This window comes from Rhagoletis zephyria, unplaced genomic scaffold (assembly GCF_001687245.7).
Source record: "Rhagoletis zephyria isolate East Lansing unplaced genomic scaffold, Rhagoletis_zephyria_1.1 Rzeph_scaffold_00068, whole genome shotgun sequence".
Classification (NCBI taxonomy): domain Eukaryota; kingdom Metazoa; phylum Arthropoda; class Insecta; order Diptera; family Tephritidae; genus Rhagoletis; species Rhagoletis zephyria.
Window position 1 is genome coordinate 544,914 of NW_016157152.1, and position 15,167 is coordinate 560,080.

Sequence of the window (15,167 nt, forward strand, 5' to 3'; positions counted from 1 at the left end):
GGAAGAGGGAGGCCCCCACTGCGATGGAAAGATCAGGTGGAGAAGGACTTGGCTTCACTTGGCGTTTCCAATTGGCGTCAGTTGGCACAGAGGAGAAACGACTGGCGTGCTTTGCTGAACTCGGCCAAAATCGCTTAGGCGGTTACAGCGCCAAAAAAGAAGAAGAAGAAGTTTTACAAGCGTTGCCACCCGTTTACAAATTAAATTCATTTAATTTAAATGAATTACTACAATATGGGTATCAATCAAAAGTTTTTGATAAGGTTTTAGTTCTAAACTACATGTAGGAGGGTTACCGTCTGTTTGAAAAATCAAATTCTTCTTGAATTAAAGGAATTTGATAATTGGAATATGTATCACAATAGTGACGTCAGACAAGAGGGATTTAATAGGGTTTTAGTAGGAAAATAATTGGAAGAGGGTTGCCACCCGTTTTAAAAGTCGAGTTTAAAGTAGAAATGTTCAGCTTAAACTGAGGTCTTTGAAGAGGATTGCCGCCTGTTATAAATCTAAATTCAAATACAATTATATTTAAGTTTAATGAGTTATTACAATCTATGTTTTAATCGGAAGAGTCTTGAAAAGGCTTTATTTCTAAGCAACATATGTATAGCAGTGCAGTCCCCACATGTTTGAAAATTCAAATTCAACTTGAATTATAGGAATTAACGGTATAAAAAGTAAATTTGAAAATTTTCAATCATTTCAATGAATTATTATAATATGGATATCTATCGAAATCATTTGGAAATGGCTTCATTTCTAAACTAAATGTACATAAGTATGAAAAAGTATCGTAAGAGAGAGGTTTAAGATAGTTTTAGTATGAAAATATTTTGAAGATATTAAATAAAATCAAATCGCCTGATTTTCGCATATTTTAAGTATGTTGAGTTTAATTAAAATAAATTACATCTAATATAGCACGTAGAAATTTCATACACTCAGCGAAGCGGGTGAGAGCGATCTAGTCTATATATATAAAAATGAAATGTTTTCCGTATANTATAAGTTTAATGAGTTATTACAATCTATGTTTTAATCGGAAGAGTCTTGAAAAGGCTTTATTTCTAAGCAACATATGTATAGCAGGGACTCCAGTATGTTGAGTTTAATTAAAATAAATTACATCTAATATAGCACGTAGAAATTTCATACACTCAGCGAAGCGGGTAAGAGCGATCTAGTCTATATATATAAAAATGAAATGTTTTCCGTATAACGTCGATGCCTGACCAAACGGCTGAACCGATTTCAATTCTGTAAAAAGCACTTTCTTGGACCTTCAGTGTGGAAGGTTTTTCGGTTTAAAAAAATTTGAAATTTTTTGTTGTTGGCGCCGAAAAATGAAGAATGCCGAGTCGTCACGATTTCACAATTTCATAGAGTTTTCTGTACATTAAATGTCACTAAACTACTAAACGGTTAGTCCGATTTGGTTCATATTTGGAACATTTGTCAGCACCTAGAAAAGAAATTTTCTTACCAAAAGTGCACTCGCTAGGGGGCGCTAGGGTTGGATTATTCCTAAAAACTGGGTTTTCTTGCCGATCTGGCTCATATTTAGAATACAATTTAGCCAATTGAAAATAAATATTTGGACTTAAAACTTACGCAATAGGTGGCCCTGTGGCCGAGATATCCCCAAAAATTATTTTACGCTTAGAGAAGGATAGATATCTACTATATATTTGTGGAAGTATGTATGTATGTATGTATGTGCCAGGATGCAGCCTAACCGGACGGACAGAATCGAACGAAATTTTAACAGAGTATTGCCATGAAACCTGGGCCTATAATAGGAGAAAAATTTGGGAATCGACAAGGGGGCGTGGTACCTCCCACAGGCGTCAAATTTTTTATCAGCTATAACTGTGGAAACATAAGCCCCACGAACTTGAAATTTGGTATGCAGGCACAGCTATGGTAGGTGTTTATAGTAAGGTATATATGAATGAGCTTATAAAAGGGGGCGTGGCAAATCCCGTAGGCATGGAATTTTGTATCAGCTATAACTTGGGAACCATAAGCCCCATGAACTTGAAATTTGGTATGCAGGCAGAGCTACGGTAGGTGCTTATATTAAGGTGAATTTGTATGAGTTAATAAAGTGGGCCGTGGAATTTTTTATCAGCTATAACTTCGAAACCATAAGTCACATGAACTTTAAATTTGGTATAAAGGCATATCTATAATAGGTGCTTATAATAAGATATATATAAATGAGTTTGTAAAAGGGGGCGTGGCACATCCCATAGGCGTGGGATTTTTTATCAGACATATCTATGGTAGGTGTTTATAGTAAGGTATATATGAATGAGCTTATAAAAGGGGGCGTGTCACATCCCATAGGAGTGGAATTTTTAACCAGCCATAAATTGGGAGCCATAAGTCACATGAACCTGAAATTTGGTATCCAGGGGGATAAATATGTATTCATTTATTAGACCACTCGGATATTTAAAACTGTAATTTTTTGAAACCTTACAGTCTTTAGACCATTTTATAATGGAAAGATTAAATCACTTTATTGATCCCGCGATGCCGTTAAACGAAACATGTTCATGTATACTGAATAACACTCTTTCTGAAATAAGCATTCGACCGGAAAAGTGCAGCTAAACGAATAGGAAGCTAAACGGAATGTATCATAGTAGACTCAAAAAATTCTATCGTTACCTTAATCCACCTAATATTAATAATGGAACAAGATTTGTAGTACAGAAAGTGGTGATCAATATATATTAGTTACAGTATGATCAAACTAAATGTATGGCTCATAAGAATGCCTTAATTTAAACAGAAAGAAAATAGCTTTTATCCTCTAATTTATGCTGAACTGATTATTTGTATTACTGTTTTATGTTTTGATTTGTTTACCCCGAACGACATCGGGTGCTCTGCTAGTCTATATATATAAAAATGAAATGTTTTCCGTATGACGGCGATGCCTGACCAAACGGCTGAACCGATTTCAATTCTGTAAAAAGTACTTTTTAGGACTTTCTGTGTGGAAGGTTTTTCGATTTAAAAAAATTTGAAACTTTTTGTTATTGTTGCAGAAAAATGAAGGATGTTGAGACGTCACGATTTCACAATTTCATAGAGTTTTCCGTGTAATTAATGTCACTAAACTACTAAACGGCTGGACCGATTTGGTTTATATTTGGAACATGTGTCAGCACCTACAAAATAAATATATTCTGACCAAAAATGCACTCGCTAGGTGGCACTAGGGTCGGAATATTCCTAAAAACTGCATTATTTTGCCGATCTGGCGCATAATTAGAATACAATTAGCCAATTGGTAAATATTTGGAGTTAAAACTTACGCAATAGGTGGCCCTTTGGCCGAGATATCCCCAAAAATTATTTTAAGCTGGAAGAAGGATAGATATCTACGCGGAAGTACGTATGTATGTGCCAGGTTGCAGCCTAAACGGACGGCAGAATCGGATGAAATTTTGACAGAGTATTGCCATGACACCAGGGCCTATAATAGGGAGGAAAAAATTGGGATTCGATACGGGGGCGTGGCACCTCACATAGGCGTGAAATTTTGTATCAGTTCTATCTTAGGAACCATAAGCCCCACGAACTTGAAATTTTGTTTGCAGGCAGAGCATAGGCGTGAAATTTTTTATCAGCTCTAACTTGGGAACCATAAGCCCCACGAACTCGAAATTTGGTATGCAGGCGCAGCTATGGTAGGTTCTTATAGTAAAGTGTATATGAACGAGTTTATGAAAGGGGGCGTGGCACATCTCCTAGGCGTGGAATTTTTTATCAGCTATTACTTCGAAACCAAAAGTCACATGAACTTGAAATTTGGTATACAGAGATATCTACGGTAGGTGCTTATATTAAGGTATAAAAGAAGGAATTTCTAAAAGTAGGCGTGGCCGGCCACATCCTGCAGATGTGGAATTTTTATCAGCTGTAAATTCGAAAGCATAAGTCACATTAACTTTAAATTTGGTATGCAGGCATAGCTATGGTAGGTGCTTATAGCGGGCTATAACGAAATTAGTTTGTAAAAGGGAGCGTGGCACATCCCATAGGTGTGGAATTTTTTATTAGCCATAACTTCGGAACCATATAGATATGGTAGGCGCTTATAGAAATATATATATAAATGAGTTTGTAAAAGGAGGTGTGGCACATCCCATAGGGGTGGGAATTTTTATCAGCTATAACTTCAAAACCTTAAGTCACATGAAATTGAAATTTGGTATGCAGTCATATCTTAGATGTTTATAGTATAGTATAGAATATATATAAATGAGTTTGTAAAAGGAGGTGTGGCACATCCCAGGTGGAAATTTTCATCTATATATATAAAATAACCGTTTTCGTTGTTCGGAGTTAACTCAAAAACTACTGCATAGATTTAAGTCAAATTTTCAGAGGTTATACCTTACATATATGGTCCTATTATAGGCTACCAGAAAACTCGGTAGGTGGCGCTGGGGTCGAGTTACTTTTAAAAATCGTATTTATGAACCCATTTCTTTTAAATTCAAAATGTAAGCTACCAGCATGATGGCAAACACGTTTACTAAAAATAGGCCCGCTAGGTGGCGCGGGAGTCGAGTTGTTTATAAAAGTCGTATTTATGAACCGATTTCTTTCAAATTCAAAAGGTATAGTTTCAGCATAGTGGAAAATACGTTTACCAAAAGCGGAGCCGCTAGGTGGCGCGGGAGGCGACTTATTTATAAAAGTTGTATTTATGAACCGATTTCGTAAGCATAATAAAAAAAGCGCTTGCGAAAAATGGACCCGCTAGGTGGTGCTGAAGTCGAGTTATTTATAAAAGCCGTATTTATGAACCTATTTCGTTAATACACATTCGAAACGATTATTACTTTCATGATGATTTTTTTCATTCGAGACATATTCAGCCTTATCATGAGTTTCATCTTCCCTGAACCGGTTCACTTTTCGCTTTTGGTTTCCATGTACTTACTATGGAGGGAATCAAAATTTTCTCGTGAATTTTTTTTCGGGCGAAACTCAGGATAATGAAGATTACATACACAAAATGATAGCCTTTTCCGTTTTTCGGACTAAACTCAAAATCACTCAATAGAGCCCAGTCAAATTGTCGGAGGTTCTATTATAGGCTACTAGAAAACACGCTGGTGGCGCTGGAGTGGAGTTACTTATAAAAGTCGTATTTATTAACAGATTTTGTCAAATTCGCAGCGTGACTACCTGTATGATGAAAAATTCCTTTGCCAAAAATCGACCCCCTGGAGTTTAGGTATTTAGAAAATCCGTATTTTTTATAAAATCTGATTGGAATTCATAATTCGTATTCATTTCATGACAAGCAAAGGGACCCAATGGATGACGCTGCACTCGAAATATATAGAAACCCCCACGGGGTTTGTTCTGCTTTGACCGTCACACTGCGTAAGCGTGATCTTGCATCTACCTCCGATTTACGAAGTTGCTCGCGGCTGCCGTTACTACAGTAGTAAGACTCAAAGAAACCAATTCATAAATATTAAGACGAATTGTAAAAGTGGCGAATTGACAAGGAAAGATTCGAATACATCTGTCCAAGAAGGATCACGATAGGTATATCAATGGCTTCATTTGAACGATATTCATGAGATCACACGACTCATTTAGCCAATGTACGCGAAAACTTTTCATCCTGTGGGGCAGCGAGGATTCTTGGCCTTCCTATAATTGAAAACGCTCATCTGTGCTCTTGAGTTTCCGTATAAGGACTTTTGTTAGCTTACATGGTACACCGGACCAATGCTGAAGTTGCAGGATCATAGAAGAATATTACGATTGGCGGAGATCTCACAACGCTACTGTTCATGGCATATGTGTGAGGAGGATTCCGTTTTTTAGTCGTTTCAATTTAAACTAAAAATTTGTACTTTACAGACTGCTTTTGCTTTTAAACGCAATTTTTAAATTGGCCAACGCAAAAGATCTTATTAGGCGCCGCGAAGCAAGCGGGCATTTGCTAGTCAGCTATAACTTCAAAACCATAAGTCACATGAAATTGAAATTAGGTATGCAGACATATCTATGGTAAATATTTATAGTAAGGTATATATAAATGGGTTTGTAAAAGGGGGCGTGTCACATCCCATAGGAGTGGAATTTTTAACCAGCCATAAATTGGGAACCAAAAGTCACATTAACCTGAAATTTGGTATGCAGACATATATATGGGAGGTGTTTAGAATAAAGTATGTATGTATATATAAATGAGTTTGTAAAAGGGCGATACATATGTATTTGTCTATTAGACCACTTGGATATTTAAAACTGTGTTTTTGTGAAGCCTTGCATTCTTTAGACCATTTCGAAATGGAAATATTAAATCATTTTATTGATCCCGCGATGCTGTTAAACGAAACATGTTCATGTATTATGAATAAAGCTGCTTCTGAAATACGCATTCTACCGGAAAAGTGCAGCTACACTAATACAGCTAAGCGAATAGGCAGCTAAACGGAGTGTATCGTAGTAGACTAATTTTAATTTGAAAATTCTATCGTTACCTTAATCCACCTTATATTAATAATGGAACAAGATTTGTGGCACAGAAAGTGATGATCAATATATATTAGTTGAAGTACGATAAAGCTAAAAGTATGGCTCATAAGGATGCCTTAATTTAAACAGAAAGAAAACAGCGAATAAATTAAATTTTCCTTTTTCACTCCTACGCGTTTCAACGCTGTCGCGTCTTCATCAGGGAGTCTTTATTCAAAACATAAAAGCAAATAAACAATAAACATGATTAGCAACTAATATTCGCTGATACAAGAACAATAAACATAGTTAACGACAAATAATTTACATTAATTTTTACTTTAAACTCACATTCACATAAATATTGTTATTGCCAATTAAGTATTTTGGCACAATATAATAAAATTCTAACCCTATGCTGTTATTTATATTTAATATTAATTACAGCTGCATAAAAATTGTTTGTGTTGTCCAAGTCCTCTTTAAAGTTAATCGCATTTTCTAGTTTTTGTTGTATACGTAGGCTTTCTAGTATCATTATCCTTTTTACCCCTCTTTCGATGTTGCAAACAGAGTGAAAGCGAAGCCGAAGACGAAGATGAAGACGAAGCCGAAGACGAATTGCTTGCGTTGCGGGCAAGCTGGCGAGTGTACATAGTGGAAGATGAATGATATGAAGATTTGTTTCTAAATAAAACCCTTTTTTAGATAAAATCAAAAGAAAATAAAGAAAAAACAGCAATTCATGAAATAATTTGTATAGGACAACTTTTGGAGAATTTCGCCACTTGAATTATGTGTTACGGCAAGATGGACAGATATTTTTCGAATATACAAGAATGCCAATTAATACGTTTGATTACATTTTGCCAAAAATTTAGCCAATTTCTTAAAAAACGCGTTTTTTCACAATTGCAAACAGTTAAATAAATTGTAAACAACTCATCACAGCAAGCGATTCGTCTTTGAAAACAGTACCGCACTGTTTCAAGCTGACCGCTTGCGCAACATCTTCATCTTCGTCTCCGTCTTTGCTTGTACTGTGATCACTTTCACATGTTTACTACTGCACTGTTTTTCGTCTTCATCTTCGGCTTCGCTTCCACTCTGTTTGCAACCTGAGTGTTTGTGCTTCGTCAAGTGTTGTGCAAGTGCTGTTGTCATCTTTTGGTTTCTCTCATCCGCTCTATGTTCGTTACTTCTTGTACCCAATGATATTTTTGTTGTGCCTACGTAGCATTTGTTACAGCTTTCTGTATCATTCCCCGTTGCATTCTATTTGATACACCACATTATGTTGTTGTTCTTTCGGAATTCTGTCTTTTGTTTTTGTGAACAGTTTGCTTATTGTGTTGTGCGGTCTGTGAGCATATATCGTCGGGTAGAGCCATTAATTATCACTCAAATCACCCATGTAGACAGAAAATCAACACCGCTGCTAGCCTGATCAAGAAAGTACACATACTCAGCAACAAGGAGTTCGCGGAGGAGAACAGAAATAAAATTAGAAGCATACTGCACAAAAATAGCTACCCGAACGTGCTAGTTAATAATTTAATTGAAACAGCGATAAACAAAAGTAGTCAAACAAATCATAACAAAGAATTTCAGGCAAAACACACTAATAATAAAAAGTACATTGGAATTACTTACGTACCTGGACTAACAAATAACCAGGCGCTCAGGAGAACAATAAAGAACGAAGACATTATATATGCTCACAGACCGCACAACACAATAAGCAAACTGTTCACAAAAACAAAAGACAGAATTCCGAAATAACAACATCATAATGTGGTGTATCAAATAGAATGCAAGGGGAATGACTAGTGATAGAACGATACGAGTACCGAGTACAGAATATCGATACTTTTCATTAGTACTGAGTAGTATCGAGAACTCGATACTTTTCATGAGTACTGAGTAGTATCGAGAACTCGATACTTTTTCACAAGTACTGAGTAAATATCGCGAATTCCGGAAAGTATCGACGAGTTAAGAACTTCTTTAAGTAAATTTTTTTTAAAATTACCCAATAAATATTGTGGCGAACGTTCGAATAACTTCAATATCCAATATCTATGTTATGAAAATGAACATAAAGCTCATTTACTTCAATACTGTCATAACTCAAAAAACCGAAAACCTGAGAAACACGCCTTTAAAGCTTTTAATTCACATATCGTCATCCTTATGCCAGAAGCATGAATGTGCAAATTTATCAGTTTAGAGTTATTGGGTTGACTTGATTAATCTTCGGATTTTCTATGTTATACCAAAACCCAGAATACCATGCGAACACGGAAAGTAAATATTTTGCAATTGTAGAGCTAAGTCTCGCAAAAAAAAACTTTCAAACTTGATTTCCCAAAGGACACCGACGCTCCAGCTCTGAAAGTATTCAACTCGGAACCCTCTGGTGGTAGCAGGGGTAAAGGAAGGCTCCCACTGAGATGGAAAGACCAGGTGGAGAAGGACTTGGCTTCACTTGGAGAAATGACTGGCGTGCTTTGCTGAACTCGGCCAAAATCGCTTAGGCGGTTACAGCGCCAAATAAGAAGAAGAAGAAGTTCGTGCAATAGGTTATTCCAGCGGAAATGTTCAAGGTCTAGCTATAAAGAGAATCGACTATTTGCTCGTTAAAAGATAATCTTTAATTAGGTAAGAATAATGTAACTATCGAATATTATTTGGCAAAGGTCTGTTGAAAAAACAGGATGCATCTGTACTTTTTATTTTACTTTTTCTTGGATAAGTGTACTAATTTTTTGTTTCAAAAAATGGCTTATTATGATTAAATGCCCTGTTTTCTTTTATTACTTAGCAGAAAAACACACCAAATAATTTTGAACGGTTTTACTATACCAATACTGCGCTCGAAAACAACAACATTCATTTTAATTTTGTGATAATTGTGAAAATTTGGACGCAGCGAAATGAGAATAAAATGGAATGTGAAAAAGTTGAGTTAAAAATTACTAACTTTTCCATTTCTTATTTACCTAAACCACATAATTTACTCACCTAGATTATTTATTAAAAATAATTGACATCCGAATTCGCATCTGCAGGTATTTTTAATAAAGCATTAAGTTTGAATATATTTAAATTGCTTAATATAGCAGAAAAACTGATCACGGTGGCACAGAGAAGAAACTTAACTTTTCCTTGAGTTGTGAGAATAACAAGCACAAATTTGACGGCTAGTAATCTGAGATTTTCCTGTGTAAAGGGGGTGTTTAACAAACGAGCTTTGATTGAGATTATTTGTATATGTAACCATACTTTTATGCTGATAATCCACTACAACCCTATATGGCGAAGGTGCTTAGGGGACGCAATAGATACTATGTATACTTGTATTCTAGCAATTTAAAAACTGTAAAAATACACATAAGCCATGAATTTGAAAAGGTAACTTCTATAATCTACGAGTATACACAAAAAGGTGTTACGATAAAAGTGTCATGAAAATCGCCTAAACAAATATGTTTGCTTATGAAATAATATAAGCATAGGTATTAAATATGAGAAAATGTTTCATAAATTTACAGTGGCGTGTCAATGACATTAGCACACAGGCCAAAAGTGAGTCAATGTTAGAAGACTTGTGGAAATAATGCCATTCACTTTAGTTCACTTCGGAGAAGATCAAAAAAATATTTTTTTAAGATTCTGATATTAATGCATAGTTGAAAAGTGAATTAATTTAGAACATTTTAAAAATCGTGTAAGCTTTACGCTGATGTGAAATAATCTCGGCGGAAATATCGTCCATGCACACTATTTCTTATCGTCCATAAACAATATTACCATTTCGAAAGCGCGATAAACTCCTTGGCCGTTAGTGCTTTTTAAAAAAAATATGGACAAAATCCACTTTTAACATACATATGTCGCTCCGTTCGCGCACGCACAAATCCCCAACCGCCCCCTTTCAAAAAAATATTACCTAAATCCGCTGTTTACATATTTTATAAATATTTTTCAATTTTTTTTATGGCATATGTACAGTTAGTCAATAAAGTTTAGGTACAGCGAATTTTTTACAATACGGGCAACTATTTTTTAAATATTTTATTTTTCGCACATTTTTTGTAAAAATATGGTTAGTTCTACAACAAAAACCCCAAAAATCAAAGTTCCAAACCTTGTGCAAAATTGCACTTTTTATTTACGCTCTCTACAAAAAAAAAATTTAGTATGCAGTTTTTAGCCCATTCAATTTAAGTATAATAAAGTGCAAGTATGAGGAAGCTAGGACTTACCATTGATTTTTGGGAAATTGTTTTGTTGAAGGTGTCGCACTTTTTTTTCATATAAAAAAATTATCAAACATTATTTTATATGGAGAAAATGAGCGACACTTTCAACAAAAAAAAATTGCTAAAAATCAATGGTAAGTCCTACCTACCTCAAACTTGCACTTTGTTGAATGGGCTAAACGCACAGTGGATCCTTCTCATAGAGATGGCGGCCAAAAATAGAAGGAGGTTACCTAGAGCAACGAAATTTTGCAGGCTTACTTTAAAAAAAAAATTAATTAATTATCCACAAAAACTCGAAAAAATTGGACCAAGGACACGCCCACCTCCCATATATCCTTAAATTTAAAATATGAATAAAATGGTTAATTTTCAGAGAAATTTGAAAAAAATTGGCAGAACACCGTTTTTAGTAAGGATAAAATAGCGTATACAATTGTTCAGAAATCGGACCAAAATATTGACACTTGACAGTTGAGTAGGATAGGCTATATATTTACTTCACTATCCCATTAACATCCCAAGAAATGCTAAACTTAAATGTTAAAATAAATTAAATGAATGCATTCCCGCCCAAAACGCGGTCAAAAATATAACACAAGCTTTTTTTTTAATTAAACACTTATTATTATTATTTTTATTTGTTTTAACTTACAAGATAAAAAAGAAAATGTAAACAAATTCTCACAAAAATAATATGTTTGGTAAATTAGATTTTTAACAATTTTAATGCATTTTCTGATAAAAATGTTTTTTTTTTAGTAAGCAATTTTCTCACATTTGAAATAAGTGGGTCGGAAGTTAAAAGAAGTCTATTCAAAAGGTCCTTATTAGTGACAACCCGAGACATCAACCATAGTTAAACGTAAGTTGTTAGTGACTGTCCATTCTTTATCATTAATAGTTATAGTTAAAGGCTGCAAGGCATTTATTTTTTCAGTGTAATATTGTTCTTAAAAAACAGATACAGCAGTAGTTTCTTTTTTAAATTGAAATCTTAATGGGCGACAGTATCGTGTTGAGGACGGTCGAGGATTTTTCCAAACAACAACATCTTCATTTTTGTTATTTTTTAACTTGAGCTGCAATGGCACGTAACTTGTAACAAACAAATCGCTGTCTTTAGCATAAGGATCATGAAAGCTTTGTTTGTACTCGCTTTGGCCTGTACTTCCATCAAATCCCCATTTCCCTACTAACTGTAGGCTTTTATGTAAGTCATTGTTGAGAGTGTCAAGAACGTCTTTCTGCGAAGTAAGAATTCTTGTCGCCGTGTGGTTAAGTAAAGTCTGTAAGTCCACTTCGGCACCTGTCTCGGTGACACTAATTTTGTCGGATTCTGGATAGCAGTTTTCTTTTTCAGTCTTTATAATTTTGTAGCTAGGCAGTGCATTTTTTTAATCTTGGTCTTGACGAAATTCTGAACAAGTAAGTACTGCTTCTTTGTAAACTTTGCTTCCACAAAAAGCGCCAGTACTTCACAAGGCATTACACTCATCGTGTTTTCTTCTCCCAAATTCGAATTACATGAACTATTACGCAAAGCTGTGGCAATTGATTCGTCGGATTTCGAAATTTCAGCCACACGTCTTCGTTTACTCCGCGAAGAACATTCTTCAAAACTTTTTTTAGGACGACCTCGTTGTTGTGATGTACTTGGATAATCTTCATCACGACAACTTAAAAAGACAGTCTCAGATTTGCCAAGCCAAGAGGAATGATTTCTCATAATTGCATTTTTTCTGCTTGCATTTTCTTTCCAAAATTCTGCTAACTTCTTGCATACTAAATAAATTCGGTCATAGAGGGGATCAAATTCAATAATCTCAACACCTTGATAAGGCCAACTGCATTTGATGTTTTCCAGGATTTGGTTGGCTTGAGTTGACCATGTTGTATTACTTTTTCGACTTTCAAGCCATTTATCAAATAAAAAATTGCGTGTAATTACGCATTGATAGCCAGCACCTATATATAAATATAAAATATATAAATAAATAAATATAAAAGGCTTTCAGTGATAACGAATTAAAGTTGCTCAAGCAAGAATCATATCTGACACCCCTGCTTTAATCTATCATAACTCGGAAAAAGGAAAAAACGGGAGGAAACTTCCTTATTGTATGAAAAGGTAGAACAATATTCTTCATTTTAGTACCGAATTTGTAGAAGGCACTCGGAGGCAAACCATCTAAATCTAAAATTTACTTTAGACTAAGCTAAAAAAAATGACAGAAAGTGCTTCGCGCAGGGGTGCTATTACATTGACGCTTTAAGTTATTAAACAATAAAATGTATGTTTTTAGAGAGTACTCACCTTCTTGTTTAATATCCATAACAATTTAATATTGCTCACACTTTCTTAACAAAAGTTATCACTTTCCCAAGTTCTCCATTAAAAAACTGCACCGATAAGCGAGCTCAATGTTAAATTATATGTGAAGTTTGAATGGCTATAAAGGAATGAAAAAAAATAATCCGTTAACTTTTATTTTGGTTTTGGTTTGGCGGGAGTGTGAACAATCTTATCGACACTTTGAATTCTTGATTAATGACATTTGATTTTTTTAATTTTGGCCAATGGCGGTACCCACAGTGGAGCTGTAAATAAAAAGTGCAATATTTGAATGAAATTTTGCAGAAAATTCTTTAATTTTGCACAAGGTTTGGAACTCTGATTTTTGGGTTTTTTGTTGTAGAATTAACCATATTTTTATAAAAAATTATCAAAAAATAAAATATTTGAGAAATAGTTGCCCGTGTTGTAAAAAATTCGCTGTACCTAAACTTTATTGACTGACTGTATATCTCAAATATACTTATTTACAAGTTCAAAGGCAAATAACTCAACTTTTTTGTGTCCTTATTGCAGGCGCAAATAATCGCAGGCCATGACACAATTTTTCATATAATAAATTGCACTATATCGAATTGAATTTGATATTTATAAATGAAATATTTGTTGGTTGATGTATTTGCTTGTAAGTCTTATATAAATGAATTAATAAATGCTCATTATTGTTGCTATATTAAAACGCGTATTAACGTCTTTGTTTTTCTGAAGGTTTGGATGGTTATATACTTTGATGAAATTAACACACATTCATTTTGTAAATTTAAGTCTAAATAACAAAATTTATTTTTCTACCATTACATGCTTCACTTTTAGAGGGTTAATCAATTCCAAAGTCACTTAATGTCAATTGACGTTACGGCTGTATACTAATGTCATTTATACAATCCACACCCGATTTTTTGATTGACGAGTTCGCCAACCAAATTACGTATTTGCTGCTTACACTGAGCGAAAAGCACAATGGTTTTTTTCAACCAAGTTATGGTTTGGTTTCTTCATGGTTAATAAACCGATTTTAAGAAATGTGATTCAAGATGAACATTTGAGAACAAATTCGTGCGTATGGCAGTGGCTGAGCGTGCAAAAATGCTTGCTGTTATTTGTTGCCTTCCAGCAGTACGAATGCCATCAGCGCGATACATAATTTTATTTTTGTTTCTGTTTTCGGTTTTTCTTAATTACGTAAAAGCCTGTGTGAAATGCAGAACCAAATCAAACGACGAAGAAAATTGATTAAAGTTGAAAATTTGCAGACTCATTTATAAAGCGGTTGTAGCTGAGTGTGCAGGGATGCTTGCTGTTATTTGCTAACATTCAGAAGATGACGTTTCAAATATCGTCAGAGGCAACTTGTTAAAATGATTGTTTTATATCTCCGAATTATGAAAAAGCATCTGTAAAGTGCGGAACATAAGCGTATTCAACCGAAAAAATCGACAACCAAAAGTTTGGTTAATGTAAACAAAAGTGTGGTGGGGTTAATATTACCAAATCATTGTTGTAAACATCAACCAAGGCATTGTTAATATTATCCAAAAATCGCATTGATTCCTTTTCAAGTTTGAATTTGTTAATATTTACCAATATTTGGTTGATTTTCTGCTCAGTGTAGGATATCACCTAGGCAACTTGAGATAGATTCGTCTTCTGAAGATGACGAGGATGATAAATCTAAAGAGCTGCAAGCGGCTATAGCTGAAAGATTTTATTAATTTCTTTAATCAGTACGCTAATGTCCTGATTTTTCAAAATTTGTAATGAATTTTCAATTCAAACAAAGTACTTTAGGATTTTCTTAAGCTTTTTACATAACGTTGGAACTTCCTTAAACTGTACTGTAAGAAGTAAGAAAAAAATGATTTAATTATAGCTGACATGTTTCAGATAATGGGCATATCGCCGGGTCGTTACGTACCTTGCGATAATATGATGGAGCTTAAATTATTTAAAAAGAAGGCTGACGTTTTTTTGTCGAGAGTTGCTAGTTATCTCGAAAATAACTTTCAGTTTAATAACAATAAATTTGAAGATTCGAATAG

At 34.5% G+C, this 15,167-nt stretch overlaps 2 protein-coding genes across 10 annotated transcripts in view; one reads left to right on the plus strand and one right to left on the minus strand.

The window, feature by feature from the left end:
• The window catches only part of LOC108371389 (syntaxin-binding protein 5-like), a 552,451-nt gene that overhangs the window by 488,647 nt on the left and 48,637 nt on the right, over positions 1–15,167 (plus strand). The window lies entirely within an intron of this gene.
• On the minus strand, positions 11,735–13,257 carry LOC108371477 (uncharacterized). The gene is made up of 2 exons (XM_017627051.1): positions 13,090–13,257; positions 11,735–12,740 (listed from the first exon to the last, which is right to left on the minus strand). Exons 1-2 carry the CDS (start codon positions 13,106–13,108, stop codon positions 12,139–12,141), a joined length of 621 nt encoding a protein of 206 aa, XP_017482540.1. The 5' UTR covers positions 13,109–13,257; the 3' UTR covers positions 11,735–12,138.